Source organism: Ranitomeya imitator, chromosome 7 (assembly GCF_032444005.1).
Source record: "Ranitomeya imitator isolate aRanImi1 chromosome 7, aRanImi1.pri, whole genome shotgun sequence".
In the NCBI taxonomy this organism is placed as follows: Eukaryota; Metazoa; Chordata; class Amphibia; order Anura; family Dendrobatidae; genus Ranitomeya; species Ranitomeya imitator.
The window spans coordinates 10,717,385-10,725,940 of NC_091288.1; the positions used below are offsets into that span (position 1 = coordinate 10,717,385).

Below are 8,556 nucleotides of genomic sequence, written 5' to 3' on the forward strand. Positions count from 1 at the left end.
GCCTTATAGCCAGTGTGGATCTGTCCCATCCTCTGCTTCCTTATCATCCCAGTGACCAGACCCCTAGCATCCCCTAGTGCTCCCTCCTCCGCTGCCCTGAGAAGTCACCGCCGGGGTCACATCTGGTCTGTGATGGTCACATTCTTCTGTGGTGGAAATTAATGGTAATTCCTGAAGCCACATTCATCATTGTCTATAGATAGCAGCCCTCACATAGCAGACCATGGGCTGTCGTCCCTTAAAGGGGAACTGTCACTTCTTGTTAATATCTTTATAGGGATAGTTAGATTTTGTCTTTGTGCAGAAGGACAATTGCGCAGTTCGGTATGGAGCCAAACTACCAGCCATATTTAACAAGGTGATCAGAAACATCAATGTTATATATCGCTCAGTAGATTTTATTGTTCCCTGGTATCAGCCATTGCAGATTTTATAAATAATAAAAAAAATTGAAGCCTTCCTTCCACGGCGTCTCCAGACTCTGTCACGTCTGTCATGTGGTCAGTGTGAACCTGCGTTCATCTGTGAAGAGCACAGGGCACCAGTGGTGAATTTGCCAATCCTGGTGTTCTGTAGCAAATGCCAAGCGTCCTGCACGGTGTTGGGCTGTGAGCACAACCCCCATCTGTGGACGTCGGGCACTCAGACCATCCTCATGGAGTCGGTTTCTAACCGTTTTGTGCAGACACATGCACATGTGTGGCCTGCTGGAGGTCATTTTGTAGGGCTCTGGCAGTGCTCCTCCTGTTCCTCCTTGCCCAAAGGCTGAGGTAGCGGTCCTGCTGCTGGGTTGTTGCCCTCCTACAACCCCCTCCACGTCTCCTGGTGTACTGGCCTGTCTCCTGGTAGTGCCTCCAGCCACTGGACACTACGCTGACAGACACAGCAAACCTTCTTGCCACAGCTCGCATTGATGTGCCATCCTGGATGAGCTGAACTACCTGAGCCACTTGCTGCGCCTGTGCGGATGTCCTGCCTGTGAATCCCAGCCCCGTAGTATGAATAAATAAGAAGACACTGCGGGGCTGGGATTCACAGGCAGGGCGTCCGCACAGGCGCAGTCAGCTGGGCTGCATATGAGGACAGACTGGCAGCGCTCACTGCGCTTGCCCAAGGCAGGAGAAAAGAGCGCAGGCGCCGGCTCATTTCAAAATAGCGATGAGGAGGCGGCGCCAAGAAGATTTGAGTGACGGCTGTGAGGCGTCTGCAGCAGGGGGGAAAGGCCTGCCTCCTTGACTGAAGAAAAGGTATTCAGGACAAATTACAAAACTGATTATTTCGGCAGTTACAGCACCCAGAACTAAAAGAGCCACCTTGTCAGAATGCAGCATTACTGCTGCACATGGTGGCTCTTTTAGTTAAAAACGCCTGGGGGGGGGGGGGGGGTGACAGGTTCCCTTTAAGAGGAAAAAAAAAGAAACAGAGAAGCAAACTAGAAGCAAACTTAGGAGGCAAAGTCAGACCACGATTTCAACTTTTTTAATTCATGTCTTATTCTCCAGTCACAGCCAGAGCTGCATCTAAAATACTGCCGGCTGCCCTCTAACAACACTCTTAATGATGACTGGGAACCTGCAAAACTGTGATTGCAGCTCTGGAGGTGACTGGAGCAGATGGAAAATCCTAAGATAAGAATTTGATTAAAAGGGCTTGTCCACTACCAAGCTGCAGCGGATCCCTGGCTTCATCTTCATGTTTGAGTTCTCTGATGGTGGAGACAGTGACGCCATCGCCGATGAGGCGCTGGCGTCATGTGTCACAACAAATACACAGGAGCCCCTGGAGAACGAGCGCTGACTCTGCGGGACGGCGCCGGCACGGGAGGGGAGTATAGGCTTTATTCTGTTATCAGGGCCTAGCGAGGGGAATGAGGAGTTCTCCAAGTAGCGGACGACGTGTTCAAAGTGCATGCGAGGTTACATTATATTCAAATAATAAGGAAAAAAGTTAAAAACGTTTTATAAATTCCAACATTTAAAGTGATTGATACTTTGTAGAAACTGTTGCTACATACATTGATCGTACTGCACTGTTGTTTTCTGGGGTCGTACTGCTCACGTGCAGCATTTTTGCACCCTGTGTTATGTCTTTACATGCTTTTACTGATATGATTTTTTTTTTTTTTTTTTTTTTTTAAGGTTGATCACTGTGGATGGTCCGGATGACTAACATAACTAGGGTTTACAGAAGCTTCCAGCCATCATGCAGGGCGAGGTCATTCCCAATGATGCTGGGATAGAGGAGACTGCCCCAAAACCAAATAAGAGCGCCCCAAACAGTCCGTTACGGGACACTCTGCGGAGAGCCGCGGCTGCCGTGTCCTTTGAGGGCGTGACAGGAGAAGCAAGTATAGAGAGGAAGAAGAAGAAAAAGAAGGAGCCTCGTCCAGAATCGATAATTGTGTATCGCTCCGATAATGAAAAGGTCCTGGAGGACGAGACGGCGGCAAATCAGGAAACTGGAGAGAGAAGCACAGAGGAAGGATCAAGATTTCTGGGGACTCCGCTGAGTGATGGTAAGTAATATACACCAAGAAGAAGAAGTGACATGTATTCTAATCCTAATAAGAGTAACAATTGTATCTGACGTGTAATAATCACATCACCCACTGTAAACCAGACTATAGCTAGTGTACCCTATGTACAAGAATATAACTACTATAATACTGCCTCTATGTACAAGAATATAACTACTATAATACTGCCCCTATGTACAAGAATATAACTACTATAATACTGCTCCTATGTACAAGAATATAACTACTATAATACTGCCCCTATGTACAAGAATAGAACTACTATAATACTGCCCCCTATGTACAAGAATATAACTACTATAATACTGCCCCTATGTACAAGAATATAACTACTATAATACTGCTCCTATGTACAAGAATATAACTACTATAATACTGCTCCTATGTACAAGAATATAACTACTATAATACTGCCCCTATGTACAAGAATATAACTACTATAATACTGCTCCTATGTACAAGAATAGAACTACTATAATACTGCCCCTATGTACAAGAATAGAACTACTATAATACTGCTCCTATGTACAAGAATATAACTACTATAATACTGCTCCTATGTACAAGAATATAACTACTATAATACTGCTCCTATGTACAAGAATATAACTACTATAATACTGCTCCTATGTACAAGAATAGAACTACTATAATACTGCCCCTATGTACAAGAATAGAACTACTATAATACTGCCCCTATATACAAGAATAGAACTACTATAATACTGCTCCTATGTACAAGAATAGAACTACTATAATACTGCTCCTATGTACAAGAATAGAACTACTATAATACTGCTCCTATGTACAAGAATAGAACTACTATAATACTGCTCCTATGTACAAGAATAGAACTACTATAATACTGCTCCTATGTACAAGAATAGAACTACTATAATACTGCTCCTATGTACAAGAATAGAGCTACTATAATACTGCTCCTATGTACAAGAATAGAACTACTATAATACTGTCCCTATGTACAAGAATAGAACTACTATAATACTGTCCCTATGTACAAGAATATGACTACTATAATACTGCTCCTATGTACAAGAATATAACTACTATAATACTGCTCCTATGTACAAGAATATAACTACTATAATACTGCTCCTATGTACAAGAATATAACTACTATAATACTGACCCCTGTGCACAAGAATATAACTACTATAATACTGCCCCTATATACAATAATATAACGACTATAATACTACCCCCTATGCACAAGAATATAATGGGAATGTAACGCGGTTGTTGTGTCTGACAGGCGGGTGGAATATGCCTCCAGACAGTCGCTATGTCACTTTAACTGGAACAATCACGCGTGGAAAGAAGAAGGGGCAGATGGTGGATATTCACGTCACGTTAACCGAAAAGGAACTTCAAGAACTCACGCGATCCAAGGAGCCATTACAGGACGAGCCCGTGGAAGGGAAGAAGACTTGTTCTGTGGGGCCGGATCGGGGGCCGCATGTTCTCCTGTGGAGTGTTCTCTGCGTGCCGGTCGTGTTTGTTCTTTCCTTCGTTCTTTCCTTTTATTATGGGACCATTACTTGGTACAACATTTTCTTGGTCTACAACGAAGAGAGGACTTTCTGGCACAAGATCACCTGCTGCCCGTTCCTAATCATCTTTTACCCCATCCTCATCGTGGCGGTGTCTTTGTCTCTGGCCACGTACACGGCCGTGACTCAGATCTCGTGGTTGTTTGCGGAATGGTGGCTCGCGGTGAAGGACATGGAGAAGGGCTTCTGCGGGTGGCTCTGTAGCAAGCTGGGTCTCGAGGACTGCTCTCCGTACAGTATTGTGGAATTGCTGGACTCGGACAATATATCGGGGAGTTTGTCTGTGAAGGGCTCTACGCTGGGGGTGGAGACCTCGGCCGTGTGACCTCTTACCCATTATTTAATTAAGGAATGCTGATGTATGGAGAGTCCTGTGCCATATGGTTAATGCTGGTGATTAGTGAACCTGTGCCACTGCCTATTGCATGCTGGGATTGCGACCTAAGACAAGTTCATTCTTTAAGGTGACCCATCACCCAGACCCCTTGCCTTAGTATCGGGGCATTTGTTGGATGTCCTACAGAAGTAAGTCTAGTGAGCAAATTTGCACCTCCCCCAATGATCCCTCAATATGCCAGTTATGCATGTAAAGGTGGTAAGCTCCACCCACTGGACCCTGAGCACTTCCTGTTTCTGCAGGGAATGTCACGATTGCTGTTGTCTGCTGAATGAGAAGGCTGATGGAGCCGAACTGCAAAAAATGTGGGCTAGTTTGTGAGTACAGGTGTGCCCCATCTAAGGTGACCGGTTCCCTTTAAACAAACTGACATGTAATTATTATTTTTTTTTGTATTGTACACAATGAATCACTGCATGAAGGCAGCAATCACTCAGTCAATCACTGCACCCACTGCGCAGCGGGTCCTCACCATCCATCGCTGCACCCACTGCGCAGCGGGACCTCACCATCCATCGCTGCACCCACTGCGCAGCGGGGCCTCACCATCCATCGCTGCACCCACTGCGCAGCGGGACCTCACCATCCATCGCTGCACCCACTGCGCAGCGGGACCTCACCATCCATCGCTGCACCCACTGCGCAGCGGGACCTCACCATCCATCGCTGCACCCACTGCGCAGCGGGGCCTCACCATCCATCGCTGCACCCACTGCGCAGCGGGACCTCACCATCCATCGCTGCACCCACTGCGCAGCGGGACCTCACCATCCATCGCTGCACCCACTGCGCAGCGGGACCTCACCATCCATCGCTGCACCCACTGCGCAGCGGGACCTCACCATCCATCGCTGCACCCACTGCGCAGCGGGACCTCACCATCCATCGCTGCACCCACTGCGCAGCGGGACCTCACCATCCTTCGCTGCACCCACTGCGCAGCGGGACCTCACCATCCATCGCTGCACCCACTGCGCAGCGGGACCTCACCATCCATCGCTGCACCCACTGCGCAGCGGGACCTCACCATCCATCGCTGCACCCACTGCGCAGCGGGACCTCACCATCCATCGCTGCACCCACTGCGCAGCGGGACCTCACCATCCATCGCTGCACCCACTGCGCAGCGGGACCTCACCATCCATCGCTGCATCGACTGCGCAGTGGAGTCACACTTTCCATCATTGCACCGACTGCTCAGCGGGACCTCACCATCCATCTCTGCACCCACTGCGCAGCGGGACCTCACCATCCATCTCTGCACTGACTACGCAGCGGGCTCTGCGTAATGAAACATTTATGTCTTCAGATTAGTGTATTAAAAGGGATGTTCCACCAGTGTTTACTGGCACTCCACAAGATACATGGAGAATGTACGATTTCTAGAGAAGTGTGACCATGAAAGTGAAAGTCCCCCGTGTAAATGTAGCGGAGTGCACATACGTCCTCACAGCTATAGCATTATGCAGTGTCCACGCCTTCTGAGGACAGGATGGAGAGGTGGTCACGCATGCACTAGACCCCGGTGAGGATTGTTGGTGGGAGTCCCAGCTGTGAGACCACTTCCGATCAGACGTTACACCTTTTTGTAGGTGGGTGAGAAATCTTGGTGAGAAATCCCTTTTCTAGCCGCTCCGACTATGCAGCATTATGCGCCGACGTCTGTTAATTCTGCCACAGAAGGTGAGTAGCGCTAACGATGGACGGCCGACGGTGGCTTCCCGGGACGCACGTGGCCCCCGGAGTCTCCGGTCTATGGGATGTCGTTGGCAGCGCTCGCCTCCCAATGTGGAATGAGCCGCCCCGGGGCGAAGCTTTAAGACCGCAAACTACAATCCCTCTATGTTTATTGCCCTTTTCAGAGTTTTTATATTTGTCTGATGCAACAAAAAGTTTGTTTTGTTTGTTTTTTTAACAAGCGGAACAATAATTTATTTTTGTCTCTGTCTATTAGTGATAAATGTCGTCCACTACTTTAAAACACATTCTAAATAGGACCAAGGCGTTGGGGAAAAATAAACTCAATCCTCATCTACCAGACTGGGGCCGCTCCTCCGTACTCTGCACTCTAGGACCCCCGCCGGTCCCATGGCTGCAGCGGTGCATCATATGACCCCTGCAGCCAATCAGTAGCCACTGACCGGCACAAGCTGTGAACATTCCATCCGAGCTAGAGGAGGGATCTGGGGTGCTGATTGGTTGCAGAGGCCACATGACGCCCCCTACTGGAAGAAGCAGAGATCGGCAGGGTAGACCATGCGGAGTACAGAGGAGCAGAGTCAGTCTTGTAGGCGAGTATCTGATTTTTTTCCCTTGTTGTTCCCATCTACTTTGGCTCATTTTAACATGTGCTTTAAAGTAGCGGACGACCCCTCTAATGTTCTGACACCGCACAGAATTTTACTAGTCTGCACTGCACCTGAAATAAAATAAGAAACTTCTCAATGAACCTAAATCCTTGAGTCGTCGCTTCTTGTAAGTTGTGGATGGTTTTGTGGAGCCGTCTCTTACTTGTATTTTGGATGGGACCCTGAGCCTGTTGCAGCCCCCACTGGGTGGTCGCCCATCGCTTCTGCTCTCCCTCGTCACTTACTTTACCCGTAGATCTGATGGCTTATTACCTACTTAAACTGTAGGGTGAAATCTTCTGCAGCGTCCTAGAATACTTTGGGCCCAATTCATCATTTGTGTTTATTGTAAATTACTTTTCTTTCTTGACTTGTGATCTTTGTTGCCGCTTTTTTTTTTTTTTTTGCACCATGATCTTTAAAATGGCACACGAGGGGTTCATGAACTTCACGAAAGATCAAAAATATTGTATATTTTTTTTTTTCCCCCTTTTTTGTAACCTTTTGCTCTAAAAGGGATTATCTGGACTATTTAAGAAAGTAGCTGCTAACTATCTGTCTGTTCTGCCCGGCACTGGCTAAAAATGATCCCGCCCCGCTCCTGCCGGTGAATCTGCTGCTTCATTCGATTTCACGCCAATAGAGCTGCCCTACAACTTCCAGACTGTTCTGGGCATCACTGCAGATGTCACTCTGACAGCTGGCTCCCTGCAGTGAGGCAGCGGGGAGCCAACTGTCAACATGAAATCAGCAGAGTGAAGAGAAACAGCTGCTCACCAGAAGCCACAGAATCGCAGGCAGGAGCGGTCTGTGTATCCAGCTGTAAGCAAGAAGGATTCACGTCTGCACCACAGGCGATGTCTGTGCATTTAGTGAATATTTGTATCATGATGGTTAATATCCGTACAAGAAGCATTTGTGGATTGCCTAGTAAAGCTAAAACTGTGAAACTTCAGAATATGATTTGTTTTATTGAACAGAAGAGGGCGACTCTGGTATTATAATTTGTATAAAAACTGATCAACATATTCCATTAATCATACTGCAGAGCTGTAGTCGCAATTCTGCATGCCTCAAAATTGCCCAGGTGCCCTGCTTGTTCAGTGAGTGCACAGAGCTGGTTAATTATGATTTTTTTTTAACATAGGACACCGTACAGTAAACTGAAAAAATGAACTACTCCTGTATTCTAGGATCTCAGCTAAGCTGTTTAGGGATGTCAGCTAATATACAATTCATGATAACATCCAGCAGAATAGTGAGTGCAGCTCTGGGGCATTATACAGGATGTAACTCCGGTACAGTAATGTAATGTATGTACACAGTGACTTCACCAGCAGAATAGTGAGTGAAGCTCTGCAGTATAATACAGGAGGTAACGCAGGAGCAGTAATGTAATGTATGTACACAGTGACTGCATCAGCAGAATAGTGAGTGCAGCTCTGCAGTATAATACAGGAGGTAAGTCAGGATCAGTAATGTAATGTATGTACACAGTGACTGCACCAGGAGAATAGTGAGTGCAGCTCTGGGGTATAATAGATATAACTCAGGATCAGTAATGTATGTATACAGTGACTGCACCAGCAGAATAGTGAGTGCAGCTCTGGGGTATAATACAGGATGTAACTCAGGATCAGTAATGTATGTACACAGTGACTGCACCAGCAGAATAGTGAGTGCAGATCTGGAGTATAATACAGG

The 8,556-nt window shown here is 47.0% G+C and overlaps 1 protein-coding gene across 1 annotated transcript in view; it reads left to right on the forward strand.

Moving 5' to 3' along the window:
- The window catches only part of TMEM169 (transmembrane protein 169), a 28,237-nt gene extending 20,136 nt beyond the window's left edge, over window positions 1-8,101 (forward strand). The window contains exons 2-3 of the mRNA XM_069732680.1: window positions 2,139-2,515; window positions 3,810-8,101. Of these exons, the coding sequence (XP_069588781.1) occupies window positions 2,203-2,515; window positions 3,810-4,432 (936 nt within the window). The 5' untranslated portion in view covers window positions 2,139-2,202 and the 3' untranslated portion in view covers window positions 4,433-8,101. The remainder of the gene's footprint in view (window positions 1-2,138; window positions 2,516-3,809) is intronic.
- Window positions 8,102-8,556: the final 455 nt, after the last annotated feature.